General features: G+C 47.3%; 1 protein-coding gene across 1 annotated transcript in view; it reads left to right on the forward strand.

The window, feature by feature from the left end:
• The window catches only part of NTMT2 (N-terminal Xaa-Pro-Lys N-methyltransferase 2), a 738,584-nt gene that overhangs the window by 605,579 nt on the left and 107,309 nt on the right, over positions 1-25,696 (forward strand). Inside the window, exon 3 of the mRNA XM_077276218.1 lies at positions 5,898-6,147. Coding sequence (XP_077132333.1) covers positions 5,898-6,147 — 250 coding nt within the window. The remainder of the gene's footprint in view (positions 1-5,897; positions 6,148-25,696) is intronic.

Here is a 25,696-nt window from a genome sequence, read left to right on the forward strand (position 1 = left end):
ATTTCAGGGAGTTGAACCAGATTACGGTTCGTGATCCATACTCTATGCCATTGATACCGGATTTGTTCAATCAGGTGGCAGGTGCTAAGTGGTTTACCAAGCTTGACCTCAGGGGGGCGTACAACCTCATAAGAATCCGTCAAGGTGATGAGTGGAAGACGGCTTTTAATACCCCTGAGGGTCATTTTGAAAATTTGGTGATGCCATTTGGGTTGACTAACGCACCTGCAGTGTTCCAACATTTCATTAATGATGTGTTCTTGCATGTTTTGGGGAAATTCGTTATCGTGTACCTAGATGACATTCTCATATATTCTTGCGACCGTGATACTCATTTAGATCATGTCAGGCAGGTGTTACAGCTTCTCAGAGAGAATAAGCTGTATGCTAAACTTGATAAATGTGTATTCTCTGTTCAAGAGTTGCCTTTCTTGGGTTATATTGTGTCTGCTTCTGGTTTTAAAATGGACGCCGCTAAGGTGCAAGTGGTGCTGCATTGGGAACGGCCTGATAACCTGAAAGCACTTCAGCAGTTCCTTGGGTTTTCTAACTACTATAGGAAATTTATCAAAGATTTTTCCATCATTGCTAAACTGCTAACTGACATGACTAAAAAGGGTACCAATTTCTCCGTTTGGCCTGAGGCTGCTGTGCGCACATTTGAATTTCTTAAGAACAGTTTTGTTTCAGCCCCCATTCTTGTGCAGCCAGACGTATCAAAACCTTTTGTTGTGGAAGTCGATGCGTCTGAGGTTGGTGTGGGGGCGGTACTATCACAAGGCTCATCTTTGAGTGATTTGCGTCCATGCGCCTATTTTTCCAAGAAACTGTCGCCCGCCGAACGTAACTACGATATCGGCAACAGGGAGTTGTTGGCAATCAAGTTGGCCTTTGAGGAATGGCGACACTTCTTGGAGGGGTCGGTTCATCAGGTTATCATTATTACCGATCATAAGAATTTGCTTTATTTGGAGTCTGCCAAGCGTCTGTCTGCCAAGCGTCTGTCTCCCAGGCAGGCTCGCTGGGCATTGTTTTTCACATGGTTCAACTTTGTGGTCACTTACAGACCAGGGTCTAAAAACACTAAGGCGGATGCTCTGTCCAGGTGTTTTCCGGGGGGAGAACCAGTACCCATCCTCCAAAAGGGTGTTGTGGTTTCGGCTCTCACTACCGAGGTTGAGGCTGAGATTGCCGAGGCTCAGGAGGAGGTACCATCTGAGCTTCCCATCAACAAATCTTTTGTACCGCTTCATCTCCGCTTAAAGGTTTTGGCGGAGCATCATGATGCTGTCCTAGCTGGCCACCCAGGGGTTAGAGGTACCTTGGAGTTGGTGTCACGTCGGTTTTGGTGGCCCAAGATCCGACAGGATGTAGTCTCATATGTGTCAGCTTGTACCACGTGCGCCAGGGCTAAGACGCCCCGCTCCTGTCCTGTTGGCACACTACTTCCTCTTGAGGTACCTAGTAAGCCATGGACGGAAATTTCCATGGATTTCATCACTGATTTGCCCTCCTCAGCTGGGAACACGGTCATCTTGGTGATTGTTGATCGGTTTTCAAAAATGTTGCACTTTGTGTCTTTGCCTTCGTTGCCTAACGCTAAGACTCTGGCTCAGGTATTTGTGCAGGAGGTGGTCAGACTTCATGGGGTTCCGTCTGACATAGTGTCTGATAGGGGTACTCAGTTTGTGGCAAAATTTTGGAAAGCATTTTGCTCACGGCTGGGTATCAAGTTGTCTCATTCTTCGGCGTTTCATCCTCAGTCAAATGGTCAGACCGAGCGTATGAACCAAAATTTGGAACAGTACTTACGCTGCTTTGTCTCTGATAACCAGGAGGAGTGGTCAACGTTCCTTCCTTTGGCTGAGTTTGCCATCAATAATCACCGACAGGAGTCGTCTGGGGAGTCTCCGTTTTTTTGTGTTTACGGGCTACATCCTCAATTTTGTACTTTGAGTCAGAGGGGCTCTTCCAGCGTTCCGGAGGAGGACCAGTTAGGAACACAATTGTCATCAGTCTGGAGGAGAGTTAAACAGCGCTTGCTGAGTGTAGGTGCTAGGTACAAATGTGTGGCTGACAGTAGGCGTGTGCCAGGTCCGGACCTGAGTGTGGATGACTGGGTGTGGTTATCCACAAAAAACATAAGACTCAAGATATCATCCCTTAAATTGGGTCCACGGTTTATTGGTCCATTTAGGGTCGCCGCCGTCATTAACCCTGTAGCGTACCGATTGGAGCTTCCTACTGTGTATAAGATACACAACGTGTTCCACAGATCGTTGCTAAAAAAGACGGTGGGTCTTGTGGACACGACACCTATGCCTTCTCCAGTCTTGGTGGATGGTAATTTGGGATTCGAAGTCTCCAATGTGGTCGACTCTCGTGTAGTGCGCCGCACTTTACAGTACTTGATACACTGGCGTGGTTATGGGCCTGAGGAAAGGTCCTGGGTACCAGCCTCGGACGTTCATGCTGACCGGCTGGTCAGTATGTTTCACCGCTGTCATCCGGACAAGCCGGGTCCTATAAGCCGTGAGGGCCCTGGGGTCCCTCATAGAAGGCGGGGTAATGTCATGTCGGACGCTGTTCATACCAGGGCGTTCGACAGACAGCGGTAATTCCGCTTTTGTCCACTATGTGCTCAGTGGCGTCGGCTAGATTTTATCTAGCTGGTCCCGGGTTAATTTAGCTGGTGCTCGGATTGGAAGCTGGGCCACGCCCACTGCCTTTAAATAGTTCTTCTGAACATTGGGCATCGCCGATAATAGCTTCTGTCTAGTGCTTGGTTATCTCGGTCTGGAGTGGTGAGCTAGGAGTTGGAGTATCGTATCTGGTGGTGTATTTCCCTTTGTCTTATTTACTCCTTCCTATATTTGTATTTGTTTTGCCCTGTGCATTTATAGTGTATTCCTGAGTGACTGCGGCGTGGTGTATATTTTCCGTTATCCTTGTCTGTGCTAACTGTGGGTATTGGTGTATTATCTCTTCACTGTGTGGTGGTTTCAGCCTAGGGTTGAAACAGGAGATAGGGTGAGGGTGGAGGCCTAGACATGCACACCATCAGTGTAAACTCTAGGTAGAGGGTCAGTCAGGATTTCCCTAGTCTGGGGGAAACTGCAGCGGCCCGGGTTATTAGCTCTTGCCCACCTAGGCTTCCTGTGACACGAGCATGTTGTCGCTGCATTTGGCTCTACTTTCCCCTTTTCTCAGCATTTGCCCAATTAGTGGCTTAGGGAGGCCTCGCTGATTTTTTCACACAGTGCCACATGCAGCTGCACCTCTGGCAGAGAGGGCCTTGAAGAGTGGGATGCTGGTGTAAAAGTTGTCAATGTAGAGGTGATAACCCTTATCCAGCAGTGGGTGCAGCAATTCCCACACAATTTTCCCACTCACCCCCAGGATGGGGGGGCATTCAGGGGGGTTAATCTGAGTGTCCTTCCCCTCGTAGACCCTAAATCTGTGGGTGTACCCTGAGGTACTCTTGCACAGTTTGTACAGCTTATTCTGTACCTGGACCTCTTACTGGGCAGGTACTGTCGGAATTTTAGCCTCCCTTTGAAGTGAATGAAAGATTCATCAATAGCGATGTCCCTCTGGGGTGCGTATGCCTCAGCAAATTTTCTGCTGAAGTGTTCAATCACTGGCCGAATTTTATATAGACGATCAAAGTTTGGATTGTCTCGAGGAGGACACTGTGCATCATCACTGAAATGCAAACATTTTTGGATCCCTTCAAATCGTGTCCTTTTCGTGGCCATGCGGAATACCGGTGTACTGTAGAGAATGTCAGTACTCCAGTATTGCCGAAGCTTTGGCTGTTTGATTATGCCCATATGCAGCACAATTCCCCAAAATGTCATCATCTCTGCTGCATTTACGGGGGTCCATCTGGCGTGTGATGACGTGGGATTTTGGGTGAAAAATTGTTAGGCATACAGGTTCGTCTGGGCCACCATAAGATTTATTATTTCATCACTGAAAAAGAATTTGAAGAAGTCAATTTCAGTGAGACCAGTCGTGTCAAACTGGATTCCTGAGCTGCTGCTGAAATCCGTAATGACTGGCTGAAAATTTTCAGGGGGTGCAATCCATACAGGATCGATATGCAACTAAATCTTTTTGCAAAAGAAAAAACGAACGCCACTAACAGTGTGACGTACGCTCCCCTAATGAACAGGCTAAAAATTAGGCGACACAACTAATTATTCTTTTTACAAAAGAAAAGCGAACGCCACTAACAGTGTGACGTACGCTCCCCTAATGCACTAGCTAAAAATTAGATGACGCAACTAATTATTCTTTGTACAAAAGAAAAAACAAACGCCACTAACAGTGTGACGTTCGCTCCCCTAATGCACTTGCTAAAAATTAGGTGACGCAACTAATTATTCTTTTTACAAAAGAAAAGCAGACGCCACTAACAGTGTGACGTACGCTCCCCTAATGCACTAGAGATTATCCGGCGATAGCAGATTTTTTAAGCAAAAAAGACGCTACCCCCCTACCTAAAAAACTACTCTGCACGATTTTTTTTTTCTAAAAGATCATCGGTCGTCACTAACGCTGTGATGCCGGCTACACTAACAAGCTACCACTAAACTATTCTGTACAATTTTTTTTTTCTTTAAAAAAAAAGACCGTTCGTCATTAACACTGTGACAACAGTTAATCTACGTCTAAAACTACACTGTACTAACTACTATTATTATATTTTTGTAAAAAAGAAATCGGACGTCACTTAGACTGCGAAGTCTGCTACACTAACTACCTAAAAAAAGAAAAAGTCCTGTGGTGCAGTCTCTGATCAGCAGCGATACTGATCAAAGAGCTGCGGACACAGGAAGAGCACGAATGCTCTGCACGGGACGGCGCGCACAGGGAAAAAAAAGTGCAAAAAAGTGCGCTAAAAATTGAATTGGAGGGTGGAGGAGGGGGGATGGGAAAGGGGTGGGGGAGGTGCTGCTGCTGCTGTGATCACAGGCCTCACACCGCAGGCAGATGGCAGCAGAGAGCACAAGCACAGAGCACGGAGCTGGAGCAGCACACAGCACAGGAGGGCAGGAGATCGCCGGATTGATCACACTGGCCACCAATGGATTCCTTCACTCAGGTCAGACAGAGGGGCTTGGACAACCGCTCTGCACGCCAAATCTGAGAGAAAGATGGCGTGCAGGGCGGTGATTGGTATTTTAAATTAACCCCTTTGGTGCTGATTGGCTAGAAGCTATTGTTCAGCCAATCAGCGCCATAGGGGTTAATCAGGTGAGGTGACGTGGCGATCACCCCACCTACTGTGACGGCTGTGATTGGTGCGACGTCACACAGCACCAATCAAAGCCTGTCACATGCTTTTTTTTTTACTTTATTGTCATGTCGCTGTGATTGGCTGGTCAATTCTGACCAGCCAATCACAGCGATCGCTGATGCGGGGGGGCGGTGCAGCCCTCGGAGCTACGTGCAGAGATGGTCTGCTGTCAGGGACAAAAGCCATCGGAACCCAATCACCGTGCGATGCCACGCGGTGACCGGAAAATGGCGGCGCCGTACTAGTACTGCGGCTGGCACAAATGCAGTGCCTGCAGCGCAGTACTAGTACGGCGCATGGCGCAAAGGTGTTAAAGCTGTGAACTAGGAGTCTGGAATGCTTCCCCATTTTGTTCCTGAGTCATTTGAGCAGTGTTTCCATCATTTTCAGACTTTTTAGACCTTAAAAGAACCCCCAGGGGGGATCGCGCTAAAAATACTCGGGTCTCCCATGGACTTACATTGGGCTCACTGCTCGTGTCGAGTACCTGAGTATACCAATCTGCTCGACTCGAGCAACGAGCGCTCGAGCATTTTAGTGCTTGCTCATCACTAATTATATAATTAAGTGTATTTCTTTTCCTTCCATCTAGGGTCCTGGAAAAGCTGGCACTGACTTTGCCCTTGATTGTGGTTCAGGCATTGGAAGAGTGAGCAAACATGTTCTCTTACATTTTTTTAATAACATCGAGCTGGTGGACATGACTGAGCCCTTCTTAGAAGAAGCCCAAAACTATTTGGAAGATGAAGCAGATCATGTAGAAACACTCTACTGTTACTGTCTGCAAGACTTTACTCCCACTGTTGGAAAGTACGATGTAATCTGGATGCAGTGGGTTTCAGGTTGGTATAATGATTCTTCACCAGTTAATGACCATGCTATTATCTCCCCTTTCTCACGAGTCACATTTTTAGATTTCATTGTATAGCTTTTTTAATTATATCTTTTCTCATTTGTTTATTCAAATAATTTTTGCCTGTTTTTTATGTCATGTTTATATTCCTGTTTTTTGTTTTCTGATATAAGTGGAAAATGGTAAGAAAAATAAGAAATACGTGTTTATTTTTCACAATTTTTGATTTATAATTTTTTATGACCACAAAATACTGCTAAAACATTTAAAATTACTTTCCTCTTTCTGTGGAAAATTATTTTTGTATATTGTACATATTTTTTACTATGTATGCTTTTTTTAAAAAACATTTTTTTGCTGTTTCTATTTATTTATGCTTTCCATTTATTTCATACTAGATGGTGGCCTGATTCTAACACATCGGGTGTTAGGGGCCGAGTTCCCGCTTCTGCACAGGGGGAATCTCGGGCCGTTTCTGCTGCGGTCTCCCATTCTTCTTCTGCCGCAGTGGAGCCTGCTCGGCAGAGACATCGGTCCCAGCGTCTGGCTCAGTCTCACTCTGTGCTTAGGGTTGCTGGTGCTTTTCCAGCTTCTACCTTTAAAGCCAGTGCTGGGCAGCGGCGAGCAGATGCTTTTGGGACTAAGTCCTGCTTTTTCCCTTCTGAGCATGCCCAGGGTGAGATCTCCCATTGGAGATCGAGGGTCACATGCTCAGATACTGCAGCGGATCCCATTGGTCCTCCAGGAAGGTCCTGAAGGTGCTGAACTTCTGTGGCAGCTTCCCATTGGTCCTTTTTTGGAAGGTCCTGTTCGTGCTGCAGCTATATAATCTTTGCATGGCCGCACGGCCATGCGCTAGTGTACAATTGTATACGTGTGTTTGTTGATGAGTGCAAGTCATTCCTTAAATATCCCATCCCTAAAGTATGACTGCTCGCGTATGGTGTATGGCTGCTATCTAGCGCTCGACTAAACTTACAACGTGTTACACATGATGCAGCGTCTATTGCTGTGACCGCCAGTGTGGCGCCACACGCCAGGAGAGTGCTTCCTAACCCACGTCTGGGTGATTAGTGGTGTCAAACAAACAACCACAAGATGGCAGTATAATCACTGTCACCTTAGAGAAGCCAACCATTAATAAAAAATGTATATTTAAAAAGATTTTTATTAAAGAAACAAAATAAGAACAATACATCAAAACATGAAGTTAAAAGCTACTACATTCTATCTGGGTAATACCCCATGGGAAAACAACAGTGGGAGGCACACTATATATTAAATATAGTAAGTATACTAACTGCATAACTCAAAGAGACTGCTTAAAACTGATGATGAGCATATGAATAATATATATATATATGGTGCTAACAGCATCCCTATTCTAATATCAAAGTCTCTGGTTTCTAAAGCAGCCCTTAACAGTATACAGACCTGATAATGATATCATAAATCTAATGTATCATAAACCATAACAAACAATATTAAGGTAATGCAGATATCTTTACCTAGATGAAATCAATAATCCTGTGCCTCCTCTCCTGCTTTTCCCGGCGCCGTGAAAAGCAGGAGAGGAGGCACAGGATTATTGATTTCATCTAGGTAAAGATATCTGCATTACCTTAATATTGTTTGTTATTGTTTATGATACATTAGATTTATGATATCATTATCAGGTCTGTATACTGTTAAGGGCTGCTTTAGAAACCAGAGACTTTGATACTAGAATAGGGATGCTGTTAGCACCATATATATATATATATTATTCATATGCTCATCATCAGTTTTGAGCAGTCTCTTTGAGTTATGCAGTTAGTATACTTACTATATTTAATATATAGTGTGCCTCCCACTGTTGTTTTCCCATGGGGCATTACCCAGATAGAATGTAGTAGCTTTTAACTTCATGTTTTGATGTATTGTTCTTATTTTGTTTCTTTAATTAAAATCTTTTTAAATATACATTTTTATTAACCCCTTCATGACCCAGCCTATTTTGGCCTTAATGACCTTGCCGTTTTTTGCAATTCTGACCAGTGTCCCTTTATGATGTAATAACTCGGGAACGCTTCAACGGATCCTAGCGATTCTCAGACTGTTTTTTCGTGACATATTGGGCTTCATGTTAGTGGTAAATTTAGGTCGATAATTTCTGCGTTTATTTGTGAAAAAAATGGAAATTTGGCGAAAATTTTGAAAATTTTGCAATTTTCACATTTTGAATTTTTATTCTGTTAAACCAGAGAGTTATGTGACACAAAATAGTTAATAAATAAAATTTCCCACATATCTACTTTACATCAGCACAATTTTGGAAACAACATTTTTTTTTGCTAGGAAGTTATAAGGGTTAAAATTTGACCAGTGATTTCTCATTTTTACAACAAAATTTACAAAACCATTTTTTTAGGGACCACCTCACATTTGAAGTCAATTTGAGTGTTCTATATGGCTGAAAATACCCAAAAGTGACACCATTCTAAAAACTGCACCCCTCAAGGTGCTCAAAACCACATTCAAGAAGTTTATTAACCCTTCAGGTGTTTCACAGCAGCAGAAGCAACATGGAAGGAAAAAATGAACATTTAACTTTTTAGTCACAAAAATGATTTTTAGCAACAATTTTTTTATTTTCCCAAGGGTAAAAGGAGAAACTGGACCACGAACGTTGTTGTCCAATTTGTTCTGAGTACGCTGATACCTCATATGTGGGGGTAAACCACTGTTTGGGCGCACGTCAGAACTCGGAAGGGAAGGAGCGCCATTTGACTTTTTGAATGAAAAATTGGCTCCAATCTTTAGCGGACACCATGTCGCGTTTGGAGAGCCCCCGTGTGCCTAAACATTGGAGCTCCCCCACAAGTGACCCCATTTTGGAAACTAGACGCCCCACGGAACTTATCTAGATGCATAGTGAGCACTTTAAACCCTCAGGTGCTTCACAAATTGATCCGTAAAAATGAAAAAGTACTTTTTTTTTCACAAAAAAATTCTTTTAGCCTCAATTTTTTAATTTTCACATGGGCGACAGGATAAAATGGATCCTAAAATCTGTTGGGCAATTTCTCCTGAGTATGCTGATACCTCATATGTGGGGGTAAACCACTGTTTGGGCGCATGTCAAGGCTCGGAAGGGAAGGCGCGCCATTTGACTTTTTGAATGGAAAATTAGCTCCAATCGTTACCGGACACCATGTCGCGTTTGGAGAGCCCCTGTGTGCCTAAACATTGGAGATCCCCCACAAGTGACCCCATTTTGGAAACTAGACCCCCCAAGGAACTTATCTAGATGCATAGTGAGCACTTTAAACCAACAAGTGCTTCACAGAAGTTTATAACGCAGAGCCGTGAAAATAAAAAATAATTTTTCTTTCCTCAAAAATGATTTTTAGCCCAGAATTTTTTATTTTCCCAAGGGTAACAGGAGAAATTGGACCCCAAATGTTGTTGTACAGTTTGTTCTGAGTACGATGATACCCCATATGTGGGGGTAAACCACTGTTTTGGTGCACGGCAGGGCTTGGAAGGGAAGGCACGCCATTTGGCTTTTTGAATGGAAAATTAGCTCCAATCATTAGCGGACACCATGTCGCGTTTGGAGAGCCCCTGTGTGCCTAAACATTGGAGCTTCCCCATAAGTGACCCCATTTTGGAAACTAGACCTTCCAAGGAACTAATCTAGATGTGTGGTGAGCACTTTGAACCCCCAAGTGCTTCACAGAAGTTTATAACGCAGAGCCATGAAAATAAAAAATAATTTTTCTTTTCTCAAAAAAATTTTTTTAGCCCTGAATTTTTTATTTTCCAAAGGGTAACAGGGGAAATTTGACCCCAATAGTTGTTGTCCAGTTTCTCCTGAGTATGCTGATACCCCATATGTGGGCGTAAACCACTGTTTGGGCATATGCCGGGGCTTGGAAGTGAAGTAGTGATGTTTTGAAATGCAGACTTTGATGGAATGCTCTGCGGGCGTCACGTTGCGTTTGCAGAGCCCCTGATGTGCCTAAACAGTAGAAACCCCCCACAAGTGACCCCATTTTGGAAACTAAACCCCCAAGGGAACTTATCTAGATGTGTGGTGAGCACTTTGAACCCCCAAGTGCTTCACAGAAGTTTATAACGCAGAGCCGTGAAAATAAAAAATCATTTTTCTTTCCTCAAAAATAATTTTTTAGCCCGCAATTTTTTATTTTCCCAAGGGTTACAGGAGAAATTGGACCCCAAAAGTTGTTGATCAGTTTCTCCTGAGTACGCTGGTACCCCATATGTGGGGGTAAACCACTGTTTGGGCACACGTCGGGGCTCGGAAGGGAGAGAGCACCATTTTACTTTTTCAACACAAGATTGGCTGGAATCAATGGTGTCGCGTTTGGAGACCCCCTGATGTGCCTAAAAAGTAGAAACCCCTCAATACTAACCCCAACACACCCCTAACTCTAATCCCAACCCTAACCACAACCCTAACCCCAACACACCCCTAACCCTAGTCTTACCCCTAATTCCAACCCTAACCCTAAGGCTATGTGCTCATGTTGCGGATTTGTGTGGATTTTTCCACAGTTTTTGAAAAATCTGCAGGTAAAATGCACTGCGCTTTACCTGCGGATTTACCGCGGATTTCCAGTGTTTTTTGTGTGGATTTCACTTGCGGATTCCTATTATGGAGCAGGTGTAAAACGCTGCGGAATTGCACAAAGAATTGACATGCTGCGGAAAATACAACGCCGCGTTTCCGCGCTGTATTTTCCGCACCATGGGCACAGCAGATTTGGTTTTCCATAGGTTTACGTGGTACTGTAAACGTGATGGAAAACTGATACGAATCCGCAGCGACCAATCCGCTGCGGATCCGCAGCCAAATCCGCACCGTGTGCACATAGCCTAATTCTAACCCTAATTCCAACCCTAACCCTAATTCTAACCCTAATTCTAACCCTAATTCTAACCCTAGCCCTAAGTGCAACCCTAGCCCTAAGTGCAACCCTAGCCCTAAGTGCAACCCTAGCCCTAAGTGCAACCCTAGCCCTAAGTGCATCCCTAGCCCTAAGTGCAACCCTAGCCCTAAGTACAACCCTAAGTGCAACCCTAAGTGCAACCCTAGCCCTAAGTGCAACCCTAGCCCTAAGTGCAACCCTAAGTGCAACCCTAACCCTAAGTGCAACCCTAAGTGCAACCCTAAGTGCAACCCTAGCCCTAAGTGCAACCCTAAGTGCAACCCTAAGTGCAACCCTAGTCCTAAGTGCAACCCTATGTGCAACCCTAGCCCTAAGTGCAACCCTAGCCCTAAGTGCAACCCTAAGTGCAACCCTAAGTGCAACCCTAGCCCTAAGTGCAACCCTATCCCTAAGTGCAACCCTAAGTGCAACCCTAACCCTAAGTGCAACCCTAAGTGCAACCCTAAGTGCAACCCTAGCCCTAAGTGCAACCCTAAGTGCAACCCTAGCCCTAAGTGCAACCCTAGCCCTAAGTGCAACCCTAAGTGCAACCCAAAGTGCAACCCTACCCCTAACCCTACCCCTAACCCTACCCCTAACCCTAATGGAAAAGCAAAAATAATTATATTTTCTATATTTTATTATGGGGGTGATAAAGGGGGGGATTTATTTACTATTTTTTTAATTTTGATCGCTGTGATAGAACTTATCACAGCGACCAAAATGTGCAGGAACGAATCTGCCGGCTGGCAGATTCGGCGGGCGCTCTGCGCATGCGCCCGCCATTTTCCAAGATGGCGGCGCCCATGAAGAAGACGGCCGGACACCGGAAGTGACATTGGAGCGAGGTAAGTATGGGGGGGTAGGATTGGAACACGGGGGGGGGGATCGGAGGACCTGGGGAGCGGACAGGAGGACCGGGGGAGCCGACAGGAGGGAGGAGGGGAGCGGAACGGAGATCGGGGCAAAAAGGACGACTGGGGAGGTGATCGGTGGGGTGGGGTGGGGGCAGATCGGGGTCTCCAGCCATGGCAGATGCTATTGCAGCATCGGCCATGGCTGGATTGTAATATTTCACCATTTTCATAGGTGAAATATTACAAATCGCTCTGATTGGCAGTTTCACTTTCAACAGCCAATCAGAGCGATCGTAGCCACGGGGGGGTGAAGCCACCCCCCCTGGGCTGAAGTACCACTCCCCCTGTCTCTGCAGATCGGGTAAAATGGGAGTTAACCCCTTCACCCGATCTGCAGGGACGCGATCATTCTGTGACAGCATATGCGTCACAGGTCGGATTGGCACCGACTTTCATGACGCATACGCTGTGTCACAGGTCGGGAAGGGGTTAATGGTTGGCTTCTCTAAGGTGACAGTGATTATACTGCCATCTTGTGGTTGTTTGTATGTACTGTGGAAGTACCATTGTATAGGTATACAGTTGGACTTTTGTGGATTGATTAGTGGTGTCAGCCTGCACGGCACAGCTCGCACTCTTGTGCTTTATACTATTTCTGTTAGTTACCTATTACACCCAGTTGCGGTGTTGTGCGCAAGTAGTCTGTGCAAACTTAAATCCCGAGTCTAGGGACTGAGTTTGGCGACTCCTTGCTTGCGCTCTTTTGTGCGGCATTGCAGCCCTGTGAAGTAACAGGGTTCGCTTCCACCGCCATATAGCTCAGCCATTTACTAGCAGCAGGTTTCTCCTGCACGGTGGACCCCGGTCTGCGAACGCACCTAATATTATTTCACCTTATACTTGGTGCGTTCCGCCAGCCCTAACAGAACACTAGCGCCAGGGTCTGGCTAGTAAATGGCGGACGATCAGCGTCTTCAGCGGTACATCCAGCAGCTGGAGGGAAGGTTGGCGGCTCTTGAGTGTACAACCTCAGCTGTGGATGTCACTGCTGTCGCTGTTCAGGCTGCAAGTGCAGCTGCAGCCAGTTTGTCTGATGCCACCCCTGCTCCGACTATATCCCATCTCCCGCTTCCTGACAAGTTTGCTGGTGACAGTAAGCCATGTCGCGGATTCGTGAGCCAATGCTCCGTACACCTCGAGCTCTTGGTGGCACATTTCCCTACGGAACGGGCGAAAGTGGGATTTATTCTATCTCTCTTGTCGGGCAGGGCGTTGGAGTGGGCAAGGCCGCTTTGGGAGCATGATGATTGTGTGGTGCAGAGTGCTCCTCTCTTTCTGGACGCTCTGAAGCTGGTCTTTTTGGGACCTCATGTTACCCACGATACCGCACTCCAGTTGTTGACAATTACTCAGGGCTCGTCATTGGTCAGCCAGTTTGCCATCCAGTTCCGGACTCTAGCCTCAGAGTTAGAGTGGCCAGATAAAGTTCTTATTCCGGTATACTGGAAAGGACTGGCAGACCACGTGAAGGACGCCTTGGCCACCAGGTAGATTCCCGCCACACTGGAGGAGCTTATCTCTGTTTCTACCCGCATCGACCTCCGTTTTAACGAGCGGAGGTTAGAGCGGACCCAGTGTAGGCAGAGGTTTCGGCTGGCTCCCACCTTCGCCAGACCTCTTGAATCTCCTGATCTGGTGTCCGACTCCCATGAGGCCATGGAGGTTTCTCGAGTGGGACCTAAGTCTCAGACCGCTTGAGTACCCGTGGTTTGTAAAAATTGCCATCAACCAGGACATTACGCCAATAAATGTCCACGGCGGTCAGGAAACGATTGCGTCTAGTAACTGTTGGGGGAGGTTCACTAGACACAACGGCATTTTACTCCAAACTGTCCTTTAAAGGGACAATCCTGATAGGCTCATCCACTCTTCCAGTCGAGCTTTGTGTGGATTCAGGAGCTGAGGGAAATTTCATGTCCTCTGCTTTTGCTCTGCGCCACGCTATACCACTGGTAATGCTCGCCAAACCTGTAACTGTTAGAGTTGTGAATGGGTCGACACTTCCACTGCAAATCACACACCAGACCGTTCCTTTCTCGTTGTCCATGTCTCCTTCCCACCAGGAGATTATTTCCCTTCTTGTCCTTCCCGAGGGAATGGATGAGATTCTGCTGGGAATACCCTGGCTCCGTTTCCACTCCCCACATATAGAGTGGTCCTCAGGGAGAATATTGGATTGGAGTGAGTCTTGTATGGGCAGGTGTGTGAGTGAGTGCGTACAGCTTTCCACTACCAAGATACCCGCAGATCTTTCTCCTCTTCCCAAATGCTATTGGAGCTATGCAGACGTTTTCTCCAAAAAGGCTGCAGAAACTCTTCCGCCTCATCACCCCTATGACTGTCCTATTGACCTCTTGCCTGGAGCTGAACCTCCTCGGGGAAGGGTTTATCCCCTCTCTCTCCCTGAGATGGATGCTATGTCTCAATACATCCAGGAGAATTTGGCAAGAGGGTTCATTAGGAAGTCAGTGTCTCCTGCAGGGGCGGGGTTCTTCTTCGTGCAGAAGAAGAATGGGGAATTACGTCCTTGCATCGATTACAGGGGTCTTAATGCCATCACTATCAAAAATAAGTACCTGTTGCCCCTGATTTCGGAGCTCTTTGACAGGCTAAGAGGAGCAAGGGTATTCACCAAACTAGATCTGCGGGGTGCTTACAACCTGATTCGCATCCGTGAGGGGGACGAATGGAAAACGGCTTTTAATACCAGGGATGGGCACTATGAGTATCTGGTGATGCCCTTCGGGCTCTGTAATGCCCCAGCCGTTTTTCAGGACTTTGTCAACGATATCTTCCGGGATATGCTTTCCACCTCGGTCGTAGTCTATCTGGATGATATTCTCATCTTCTCTCCAGATATTGACTCTCACCGGAGAGATGTTGGCAGAGTTTTCGATCTCTTACGGGCGAATTCCCTTCATGCAAAGTTGGAGAAGTTTGTGTGTCTGAGCAGGAGTCTTTGCCTTTCCTGGGCTATATCATTTCCGCCCAGGGATTGGCTATGGATCCTGCCAAACTACAGGCTGTGATGGACTGGCAAGAACCCCATTCTCTTAAAGCGGTGCAGCGCTTTATGGGGTTCATAAATTACTATCGCCAGTTCATTCCCCACTTCTCAACTTTGGTAGCTCCCTTGGTATCCCTCACCAAGAAGGGAGCGAATTCCAAATTGTGGTCGGAAGAGGTCTCCAAGGCCTTCACTTCTATAAAGTCTCATTTTGCTAGCGCTCCCATCTTACATCATCCCGATGTGGATAAGCCATTCATAATGGAGGTGGATGCCTCATCCATTGGTGCTGGAGCAGTCCTCTTTCAAAAGGATGCTCAGGGTCGGAAGCATCCTTGCTTCTTCTTCTCTAAGACCTTCACACCAGCGGAGAGAAATTACTCCATCGGGGATAGGGAGTTGCTAGCAATGAAGTTGGCCTTTTCGGAGAGGAGACATCTTTTGGAGGGAGCTCGGTTTCCCTTCCAAGTCTTCACGGACCACAAAAATTTGGTCTATTTACGTACAGCTCAGCGGCTGAATTCTCGTCAGGCCAAATGGTCCTTGTTCTTCTCCCGGTTCCACTTCACTCTCCATTATCTCGCCTGGGAGAAGAACATTCGTGCTGATGCTCTCTCTCGCTCCGTTGTGTCAACTGAGGAGGAGGAAGGGGAGCCTCAACTTATTGTCCCTTCTGAGAGCCTGAGAACCGTAGCTCCGTTTTCGTTAGAGTCTGTGCCTCCGGGCAAGACTTTTGTTCCCATTAATTTATGACCGGAAGTTCTCTCTTGGGCTCATTCGTCCAGAGTGGGTGGACACTTTGGGGCAAAGAGGACATCTGAGTTGCTGGCGAGAATGTACTGGTGGCCACATATGGTCCGCGACGTCGGAGACTATGTTCGGGCATGTGTCTCCTGTGCCAAAAATAAGTCTCCTCGACAACGGCCAGCTGGGTTGTTATATCCCCTGCCGGTGGCAGACAGGCCCTGGGAGATGGTCGGGATGGACTTTGTGGTGGGTTTGCCCAAGTCTCGTGGCTGTACCGTCATTTGGGTAATCACCGATCATTTCTTTAAAATGGTGCATTTGGTGCCACTTCCACAGCTACCTTCTGCACGAGCCTTGGCAGCGTTGTTTATAAAACACATCTTCCACCTACACGGTATGCCGGACAAAATTGTCAGTGACCGGGGTCCCCAGTTTGCGTCTCGGTTCTGGAGAGAGCTTTGTCATCTTCTCAGTATCGAGTTGAATCTCTCTTCTGCCTATCATTCCGAGACGAATGGGTTGGTAGAGAGAGACAACCAGACCTTGGTCACATATCTGCGACATTTTGTCTCAGCTAGGCAGGATGACTGGACATCTTTGCTATCGTGAGCAGAGTTTGCTCTGAACAACGCTGTAGCCGACTCCACTGGACAGACACCTTTCCTCCTTAACTATGGCCAGCATCCGCGGGTACCTGTGCCCATGCCCGTGTCTTCCATTGATTCCAGGGTGGCAGACTGGGCTGTGGAGGCACGGGACATTTGGGACCGCACTCAGGATGCTATTCGGGCTTCCAAGGAGAGAATGAGGTCCTCCGCCGATGCACATCGGCGCCCCGCTCCGACCTTTGCTCCTGGCTACTTAGTGTGGCTGTCTGCCCGTAACATCAGGCTGCGAGTTGAGTCTTCTAAGTTTGCACCACGCTACTTGGGTCCTTTCAAGGTTCTCGAACAGGTCAACCCTGTGGTCTACTGTTTAGCCCTTCCACCTCGTCTAGGTATCACGGACACCTTTCATGTGTCCCTTTTGAAGCCCATGTACATGTCCCGGTTTTCTGAGTCATCTGCTGGGACATCGGGTTCGTCTACGGACGATTATGAGGTGAACGCTATTCTGGGGTACAAGGTGGTTCGTGGCAAAAAAATTTATCTGGTGGACTGGAAGGGCTGTGGTCAGGTCTTGGGAGCCAGCTGAGCACATTCGGGCTCCGTAGCTCATTGCTGCCTTCGAGCGTAGCGAGGTCCAAGGAGGGGGGCCCTAGGAGGGGCGGTAATGTTAGGGGCCGAGTTCCCGCTTCTGCACAGGGGGAATCTCGGGCCGTTTCTGCTGCGGTCTCCCATTCTTCTTCTGCCACAGTGGAGCCTGCTCAGCGGAGACGTTGGTCCCAGTGTCTGGCTCAGTCTCACTCTGTGCTTAGGGTTGCTGGTGCTTTTCCAGCTTCTACCTTTAAAGCCAGTGCTGGGCAGCGGCGAGCAGATGCTTTTGGGACTAAGTCCTGCTTTTTCCCTTCTAAACATGCCCAGGGTGAGATCTCCCGTTGGAGATCGAGGGTCACATGCTCAGATACTGCAGCGGATCCCATTGGTCCTCCAGGAAGGTCCTGAAGGTGCTGAACTTCTGTGGCAGCTTCCCATTGGTCCTTTTTTGGAAGGTCCTGTTCGTGCTGCAGCTATATAATCTTCGCTTGACCGCACGGCCATGCGCTAGTGTACAATTGTATACGTGTGTTTGTTGATGAGTGCAAGTCGTTCCTTAAATATCCCATCCCTAAAGTATGACTGCTCGCGTATGGTGTATGGCTGCTATCTAGCACTCGACTAAACTCACAATGCGTTACACACGATACCATACCTCCCAACTTTTGAAGATGGGAAAGAGGGACAAAGTTTGCGGCGCGCGAAGCGCGCCGCGGTAAATTTTAGGCCACGCCTCTGACCACACCCATTCATAATTAGTCACACCCATATCCACGTCCCAAGCACACCCATTTAGCACTGCTGATCACACTGTTTCATATACAATAGTTATAAACAAAAAAATATGGCCACACAGTGCTCCATACTGTATAATGACCACACATGATGCCCCATACTGTATAATGGCCACACATGACGCTCCATACTGTATAATGAACACACATGACGCTCCATACTGTATAATGACCGCATGCATACTGTATAATGGCCGCACATGATGCTCCATACTGTATAATGACCGCACATGATGCTCCATACTGTATAATGACCGCACATGATGCTCCATACTGTATAATGGCCGCACATGATGCTCCATACTGTATAATGACCGCACATGATGCTCCATACTGTATAATGACCGCACATGATGCTCCATACTGTATAATGACCGCACATGATGCTCCATACTGTATAATGACCGCACATGATGCTCCATACTGTATAATGGCCGCACATGATGCTCCATATTGTATAATGACCGCACATGATGCTCCATACTGTATACTGGCTGCACATGATGCTCCATATTGTATAATGACCGCACATGATGCTCCATACTGTATAATGACCGCACATGATGCTCCATACTGTATAATGACCGCTGTTGTGAATTTTGATTCTGGGCTCCCCCGGTGGCCGCTTGTGGAATTGGACTTGTCATCCTCTTTCCTGTTTCACCTGGTTCCATCAGTAGTGGGTGTCGCTATTTAAGCTCATTTCTCTGGTGGTTTCTTGCCGGTCAACAATGTTATCTGATGCCTCTCAGTGCTTGTTCCTGCTTCTAGACAACTACTAGATAAGTTGGACTTTGTCCATGTTTTGTTTTGCCTATTTGTTCCAGTTCACAGCTGAAGTTTTGTTACTGTGTCTGGAAAGCTCTCGTTGATCAGGGATTGCTACTCTGGCGTTATGAGTTAATGCCAGAGTTTAAGGTAATCTCTGGATGGTGTTTTGTTAGTGTTTTTCTGCTGACCATGAAAGTATACTATCTGTCTTCTGCTATCTAGTAAGCGGACCTCAAATTTGCTAAGACTATTTTCCTGCTGCGTTTGTTGTTTCATCTGAACTCACCGTCATTATATGTGGGGGGCTACTGTCTTCTTTGGAATATTTCTCTAGAGGTGAGCCAGGTCTTATATTTCCCTCTGCTAGCTATTTAGGTCTTAGGCCAGAGCTGGGCATCTAGCGATAAATAGGAAATGCTACCTGGCTATTTCTAGTTGCGCGGCAGGCTTAGTTCATGGTCAGTATAGTTCCATCTTCCGAGAGCTTGTCCCTCTATAGGCTTGCTATGATCTCTGCCTGCAGAGATCATGACAGACCGCACATGATGCTCCATACTGTATAATGACCGCACATGATGCTCCATACTGTATACTGGCCGCACATGATGCTCCATACAGTATAATGACCGCACATGATGCTCCATACTGTATAATGGCCGCACATGATGCTCCATACTGTATAATGGCCGCACATGATGCTCCATACTGTATAATGACCGCACATGATGCTCCATACTGTATAATGACCGCACATGATGCTCCATATTGTATAATGACCACACATGATGCTCCATACTGTATACTGGCTGCACATGATGCTCCACACTGTATAATGACTGCACATGATGCTCCATATTGTATAATGACCACACATGATGCTCCATACTGTATACTGGCTGCACATGATGCTCCATATTGTATAATGACCGCACATGATGCTCCATACTGTATAATGACCACACATGATGCTCCATACTGTATACTGGCTGCACATGATGCTCCATACTGTATAATGACTGCACATGATGCTCCATACTGTATTATGGCCACAGTTCTCCATACTGTATAATGACATACAGGCACGCAGCTCACACAAATGCAGCATCACACACACAGTATCACACATACACACGCAGCATCACAAACGCAGCTCACAAACACATGCAGCTTTGACACAAATGCATCACACATGCAGCCATCACACACACACACAGCCATCACACACACACATGCAGTCATCACACACACACACACACGCAGCCATCACACACACACGCAGTCATCACACACACACACGCAGCCATCACACACACAGCCATCACACACACAGCCATCACACACACACGCAGTCATCACACACACACGCAGTCATCACACACACACGCAGCCATCACACACACACACACGCAGCCATCACACACACACACACGCAGCCATCACACACACATGCAGCCATCACACACACACACGCAGCCATCACACACACACACACGCAGCCATCACACACATGCAGCCATCACACACACACACGCAGCCATCACACACACACACACACACAGCCATCACACACACACAGCCATCACACACACACACACGCAGCCATCACACACATGCAGCCATCACACACACACGCAGCCATCACACACACCCAGCCATCACACACACACACACCCAGCCATCACACACACACACACCCCCAGCCATCACACACACACACTCAGCCATCACACACACACACCCAGCCATCACACACACACCCAGCCATCACACACACACACACAGCCATCACACACACACACCCAGCCATCACACACACACACCCAGCCATCACACACACCAGATACCTCATACACACATGACACACACACAAATGCAGCATCACACATCTCACACACACACACACACACACACATCACACACACACACACACACAATCTCCTCTGTGGTGCAGGGGCGGCTGATCTGGCCATGTGCACTGCAGCTCTTCAGTTTCTCCGGCTGCTCACAGCTCTGCACTGTCCCGGCACCTCCCCCTTCTCTCCTTCTCTGCCGGGATAGCAGCTAAGAGCAGGAGACGCCGGAGCTCCGTGCACACACAGGAGGAAGTGAGTGGCTGACCTCTCATCTTGATCGCTGCTGGCTCTCTGCCTCAGCGTGGCAGCGCCGCACACACAGGGGGCGGGGGCGGGGGCGGGATCGGTCGGGAGGAGACCCAGCATGTATAAGAAAAAAAAAACGGCTCTCTACGTCCCGGAAGTGGGCGGGGCTTCACCGGCGGCCGCAAATTCGGGATTTTAAATGCCCGAAGCGGGACAGCGGGACCCCGGTGCCAAAGCGGGACTGTCACGCTGAAATCGGGATGGTTGGGAGGTATGACGATACAGCATCTATTGCTGTGACCGCCAGTGCGGCGCCACGCGCCAGGAGAGCATTTCCTAACCCACGTCTGGGTGATTAGTGCATACCTCCCAACCGTCCCGATTTCAGCGTGACAGTCCCGCTTTGGCACCGGGGTCCCGCTGTCCCGCTTCGGGCATTTAAAATCCCGAATTTGCGGCCGCCGGTGAAGCCCCGCCCACTTCCGGGACGTAGAGAGCCGTTTTTTTTTTCTTATACATGCTGGGTCTCCTCCCGACCGATCCCGCCCCCGCCCCCGCCCCCTGTGTGTGCGGCGCTGCCACGCTGAGGCAGAGAGCCAGCAGCGATCAAGATGAGAGGTCAGCCACTCACTTCCTCCTGTGTGTGCACGGAGCTCCGGCGTCTCCTGCTCTTAGCTGCTATCCCGGCAGAGAAGGAGAGAAGGGGGAGGTGCCGGGACAGTGCAGAGCTGTGAGCAGCCGGAGAAACTGAAGAGCTGCAGTGCACATGGCCAGATCAGCCGCCCCTGCACCACAGAGGAGATTGTGTGTGTGTGTGTGTGTGTGTGTGTGTGTGTGTGATGTGTGTGTGTGTGTGTGTGTGAGATGTGTGATGCTGCATTTGTGTGTGTGTCATGTGTGTATGAGGTATCTGGTGTGTGTGATGGCTGGGTGTGTGTGTGATGGCTGGGTGTGTGTGTGTGATGGCTGGGTGTGTGTGTGTGATGGCTGGGTGTGTGTGTGTGATGGCTGGGTGTGTGTGTGATGGCTGGGTGTGTGTGTGTGATGGCTGGGTGTGTGTGTGTGATGGCTGAGTGTGTGTGTGTGATGGCTGGGTGTGTGTGTGTGTGTGATGGCTGGGTGTGTGTGTGTGATGGCTGGGTGTGTGTGATGGCTGCGTGTGTGTGTGATGGCTGCATGTGTGTGATGGCTGCGTGTGTGTGTGTGATGGCTGTGTGTGTGTGTGTGATGGCTGCGTGTGTGTGTGTGTGATGGCTGCATGTGTGTGTGTGATGGCTGCATGTGTGTGATGGCTGCGTGTGTGTGTGTGTGATGGCTGCGTGTGTGTGTGTGATGGCTGCGTGTGTGTGTGATGGCTGCGTGTGTGTGTGTGTGATGGCTGCGTGTGTGTGTGTGATGGCTGCGTGTGTGTGTGATGACTGCGTGTGTGTGTGATGACTGCGTGTGTGTGTGATGGCTGTGTGTGTGATGGCTGTGTGTGTGATGGCTGCGTGTGTGTGTGTGATGACTGCGTGTGTGTGTGATGGCTGCGTGTGTGTGTGTGATGACTGCATGTGTGTGTGTGATGGCTGTGTGTGTGTGTGATGGCTGCATGTGTGATGCATTTGTGTCAAAGCTGCATGTGTTTGTGAGCTGCGTTTGTGATGCTGCGTGTGTATGTGTGATACTGTGTGTGTGATGCTGCATTTGTGTGAGCTGCGTGCCTGTATGTCATTATACAGTATGGAGAACTGTGGCCATAATACAGTATGGAGCATCATGTGGGGTCATTATACAGTATGGAGCATCATGTGCAGTCATTATACAGTATGGAGCATCATGTGCAGCCAGTATACAGTATGGAGCATCATGTGTGGTCATTATACAGTATGGAGCATCATGTGCGGTCATTATACAATATGGAGCATCATGTGCAGCCAGTATACAGTATGGAGCATCATGTGTGGTCATTATACAATATGGAGCATCATGTGCAGTCATTATACAGTGTGGAGCATCATGTGCAGCCAGTATACAGTATGGAGCATCATGTGTGGTCATTATACAGTATGGAGCATCATGTGCGGTCATTATACAGTATGGAGCATCATGTGCGGTCATTATACAGTATGGAGCATCATGTGCGGCCATTATACAGTATGGAGCATCATGTGCGGCCATTATACAGTATGGAGCATCATGTGCGGTCATTATACAGTATGGAGCATCATGTGCGGCCAGTATACAGTATGGAGCATCATGTGCGGTCATTATACAGTACGGAGCATCATGTGCGGTCATTATACAGTATGGAGCATCATGTGCGGTCATTATACAGTATGGAGCATCATGTGCGGTCATTATACAATATGGAGCATCATGTGCAGCCAGTATACAGTATGGAGCATCATGTGCGGTCATTATACAGTATGGAGCATCATGTGCGGCCATTATACAGTATGGAGCATCATGTGCGGTCATTATACAGTATGGAGCATCATGTGCGGTCATTATACAGTATGGAGCATCATGTGCGGTCATTATACAGTATGGAGCATCATGTGCGGTCATTATACAGTATGGAGCATCATGTGCGGCCATTATACAGTATGGAGCATCATGTGCGGTCATTATACAGTATGGAGCATCATGTGCGGTCATTATACAGTATGGAGCATCATGTGCGGCCATTATACAGTATGCATGCGGTCATTATACAGTATGGAGCGTCATGTGTGTTCATTATACAGTATGGAGCGTCATGTGTGGCCATTATACAGTATGGGGCATCATGTGTGGTCATTATACAGTATGGAGCACTGTGTGGCCATATTTTTTTGTTTATAACTATTGTATATGAAACAGTGTGATCAGCAGTGCTAAATGGGTGTGCTTGGGACGTGGATATGGGTGTGACTAATTATGAATGGGTGTGGTCAGAGGCGTGGCCTAAAATTTACCGCGGCGCGCTTCGCGCGCCGCAAACTTTGTCCCTCTTTCCCATCTTCAACAGTTGGGAGGTATGGATTAGTGGTGTCAGCCTGCACGGCACAGCTCGCACTCTTGTGCTTTATACTATTTCTGTTAGTTACCTATTACACCAAGTTGGGGTGTTGTGCGCAAGTAGTCTGTACGGACTTCAATCCCGAGTCTAGGGACTGAGTTTGGCGACTCCTTGCTTGCGCTCTTTTGTGCGGTATTGCGGCCCTGTGAAGTAACAGGGTTCGCTTCCACCGCCATATAGCGCAGCCATTTACTAGCAGCAGGTTTCTCCTGCACGGTGGACCACGTCTGCGAACGCACCTAATATTATTTCACCTTATACTTGGTGCGTTCCGCCAGCCCTAACATAGGGTATTCTAGAATATGTAGGTAGTATATAGCACAGGCTACGTACTATATACAACCAACATAGTATATAACAGAGCTACATAGTATGTAACACAGCGTACGTTGTATATAGCAGAGCTACGTAGTATATAACACAGCAACGTAGTATATAACATAGCCACGTAGTGTATTGCACAGCTACGTAGTATATTGGTCAGCCACGTAGTATATAGCAGAGGCACGTAGTATATAACATAGCCACATAGTATATTGTAGAGCCACGTAGTATATTGCACAGGCACTTAGTATATTGCACAGCCACATAGTATATAACAGTCACATAGTGTATTGCACAGCTATGTAGTATATTGGTCAGCGACGTAATATATAGTAGAGCCACGTAGTATATAACATAGCCACGTAGTATATTGTAGAGGCACGTAGTATATTGCATAGCTATGTAGTATATTGCACAGCCACGTAGTATATAACAGAGCCACATAGTATATTGCACAGTCGACATAGTATATAACACAGAGCACAAAGTATATTGTACAGCCACGTAGTATATTGGACAGTCACGTTGTATATTGCACAGTCACGTTGTATATTGCCCAGCTACATAGTATATAGCACAGAGATGTAGTATATAACAGAGCCCACACAGTATGTAACACAGCCCACATAGTATATAGCAATGTGGGCACTATATGCGTGGTTAAAAAAGACTAAAAATAAACAATAAACATATACTCACCTTCCGAAGGCCACTTGACGTCCTGGCGCCTGTGTGCGGTGCACGCGGCAGCTTTTGGTCCCAGGGTTGGTATGAGCGCAGGACCTGTGATGACGTCGCGGTCACATGACCGTGACGTCATGGCAGGTCCTTCTCGCATAGTATCCTTGGCATCGGAACCTGCCGCTTGCACTGCCGAGGACAGCGCGCATACGCAGCATCAATAGTAAAAAGTTGGTCACACAGGGTTAATAGCTGCATAAACGGAGTGCATTACACTGCGGCATAACGCGGTCCGTTAACGCTGCCATTAACCCTTTCTGAATAGATCAATGGCTGCACTCAACTGTACTAAAGCAAGGAAATGTGCGATACATGAAATGTGAATAGCTTAATGGCTTGTGAAATCTATGAAAAAACACATGAGATGCTTAGCACAAGATTTGGCCAAAAAATGTGAGCCCATCCACCAAACGTCAAGGTAATCTCAAATCGGATGGGTACCTGACCTGACTGCCTAGTGTGGACACTTACCTATGGCTAATAGCATGGTAAAGCCTGCATTTATAGGAAGGTCAGAACCAACTGTGTTTGGATGTAATTAAAATCACAGCATGGTGAAGGGCGGGGCATTCAAGTCAGAAAAAATAGTACATAGTAAATATAGGTAAACTGACTGAACAGAAATCTAATCTGAACTGGAGCATAACCAAAAATGACTAACATAGCAAATAGATCAATGGCTGCACTCAACTGTACTAAAGCAAGGAAATGTGCGATACATGAAATGTTAATAGCTTAATGGCTTGTGAAATCTATGAGAAAACAGATGAGATGCTTAGCACAAGATTAGGCCAAAAAAAGTGAGCCCATCCACCAAATGTCAAGGTAATCTCAAATCGGATGGGTACCTGACCTGACTGCCTAGTGTGAACACTTACCTATGGCTAATAACATGGTAAAGCCTGCATTTATATATTTTTATTTTATATATTTTTTTTATATTTATTAACCCTTTGTGAGCGCTG

The sequence above is a fragment of the Ranitomeya variabilis genome, chromosome 8, assembly GCF_051348905.1.
Source record: "Ranitomeya variabilis isolate aRanVar5 chromosome 8, aRanVar5.hap1, whole genome shotgun sequence".
In the NCBI taxonomy this organism is placed as follows: Eukaryota; Metazoa; Chordata; class Amphibia; order Anura; family Dendrobatidae; genus Ranitomeya; species Ranitomeya variabilis.